This window comes from Tupaia chinensis, unplaced genomic scaffold, assembly GCF_000334495.1.
Source record: "Tupaia chinensis unplaced genomic scaffold, TupChi_1.0 Scaffold142100_1, whole genome shotgun sequence".
In the NCBI taxonomy this organism is placed as follows: domain Eukaryota; kingdom Metazoa; phylum Chordata; class Mammalia; order Scandentia; family Tupaiidae; genus Tupaia; species Tupaia belangeri.
In genome coordinates, this window is record NW_006201951.1 from 749168 (window position 1) to 751320 (window position 2153).

Sequence of the window (2153 nt, forward strand, 5' to 3'; positions counted from 1 at the left end):
CTGTCCCACCCCCATCCTCGGCCCGTGGGCGGTCATGGGGCTGGATAGAGGCAGAGAGGGCAGACCTCTGCCCAGCCCCTCCCGCCCGCCCCCCTGCCAGCTAGGGCTTCTGGGGGCTGCCCTGAGGGTTGCAGTGGGCTTGCTGGCAGGGTGAGCACTGCCCATCCTTTCAAGGTCCCTGGGCCCTGGCACGCGTGCACCCTGACACCTTGGGAGAATGAGGCACTGTCCCCATTTTGGCCTGCTTGGACCTGTATTCTGCAGACTGTGACAAAGACCAGTCACCCTACCTCCCATTCAGAGAGGGAGGGAGGTCAGCGCCTGGACACAGGGCGGGCAGCTCTGGGGTCTGCGCTGAGCTAAGGGAGGCCCAGAGAGGGCTGCCAGCAAGGCTGGGCCCTTCAGCCCGCATCTCCAGTGCCAGTCCGAGATGGGCTTTGTGTGCTGACCTCCTCCAGACAGGGAGAGGAAGCACTGACCCACCTGGCAGGTATGCGGCCGAGACCTAGCCCCAGGGAGCCTGTCTCCCTTCCCCCCCGCTCCCCAGGAAGCTGTAATTGTTCCTGTCCCCGCGTTGGCCTTTGCCTCTGAGAGTCTGTGCAAGAGAGTGTGGGAGCTGAGTGGGCTGGCCCCACATGGAGGGTGACAGCTTTTCCTGCCACTGCCTGTCCCCAGGACTGATGCCACAGAACAAAGCAGAATCGAAGGGATTCCAGAGAAAGGCCTGCCGGGCCCTGGCTCCCCAGTCCGTCCTTCTCCCATCCCAGACAGCACATGTGCCATGGCCGCTGGCCACGGATGCTTCAACCCGGTCTGCCCTGCCCCGCGGTGCCCTGTGCTGAGCTCTGGGGTGACTCCCATGGCAGGGAGGGAATTTCTGAGCCAATCCCTGGCTCTTAGCTCCAGTCTGCATTCAGAGGTGCCCGGAAGAAGGCTGGAGGTCAGAGTGCATACACATGTATGTGTGCACACATGTGGTCATGCAAATGACATGCTAGTGTGTGTACATGCATGTCGTGAAACCTAACACATCTGTATCGGCGTATATTCATGAGTTGACTGGTGTGTGCAAACACACGTTTGTACAAGCCCCTGGCTGTGAGTGATGTACGTGGGTGTGTCCATGGACACACATGCATGTGCGAGGGGTCTACATGTGTGCCTGTGGATGTGCGCATCCGTGTATGTGGCGGGTGCCCGTGGGCAGGCATGCGGGGCTCCTGGCCCAGCACTCTGCCTCTTACGTAAAGGCCGCATTGCGGAGGGAGAGCGGCGCTGGCTTCATTGAAATTCCGCGGCAGCTGGGTGGCGCGGGCAGCTCCCAGCAAACGCAGCTCTGGCCTCCCCTGCAGCTCAGCTCCCGCCGCACGCTGAGCCCTGCTGCCTGTCAAACACGCATCCCGCCCCCACGCCCACTCCAGGCACCCTGCTTCCACACCGGGAAGAGGAGAGGAGACCCGAGAGGCAGAAACAAAGGTGGCCCAGGTCTCCTTCTGCAGGGCCACACCTGGTGGCACCGGCGCCCCTGCTCCCACACTGACGCGCTGGCGAAGCAGCAGCGAACGCTGGCCAGGCGTCTGCACACACTGATCCAGCCTGGAGCCCCAGAGCCCTGTGGAGACCCAGCCAAGGCGGAAGGTGGAGGGGCAGCCCACACTTCCCCGGGGGCTCAGATAGGGAAGCTGGCAGGCACTGCGTCAGACTGGGGAAGCCTGGCCTCTCCAGCAAGGGGGTCTCTTAAGGAGAGGGAGGGAGAGCTGGGAAAGGGTGGCATGACCCTGGCGGGGAGGCGGGCACCTGGCTAGAGATGAGATCCTCGCACACCGACAGGGCCATCTGGATGGCGTTGGGCTTGTGGGTGACGGAGGTGGCATTGAGCTGGATCTTCCAGGAGCCATGCCGCTTGTTGGCCTGGTTCACGGCCTCGCGAAACATCTGCTCGTGCTTCCGCGTGCTCAATACAGCGCCGATGTTGACGATCTTGGGGTCGCAGGCGGCGCGGGCGAAGGAGCAGGAGAAGAGCAGGGCGAGCGTCAGCAGGCCCATCGTGCTCATGGGCTCTGGCCGCGGCGGGCTGGGCTCAGGGCGGCGCGCTCGCCGAGCCCTCTGCGCATCCCCAGAGGGGCGCCCCGGCCGGCCTGCGCCCCCGCGGC

General features: G+C 64.1%; 1 protein-coding gene across 1 annotated transcript in view; it reads right to left on the reverse strand.

The window, feature by feature from the left end:
* GRIN1 (glutamate ionotropic receptor NMDA type subunit 1) overlaps positions 1–2130 on the reverse strand; it is a 34547-nt gene extending 32417 nt beyond the window's left edge. Inside the window, exon 1 of the mRNA XM_027766286.1 lies at positions 1798–2130. Coding sequence (XP_027622087.1) covers positions 1798–2055 — 258 coding nt within the window. The 5' untranslated portion in view covers positions 2056–2130. The remainder of the gene's footprint in view (positions 1–1797) is intronic.
* Positions 2131–2153: the final 23 nt, after the last annotated feature.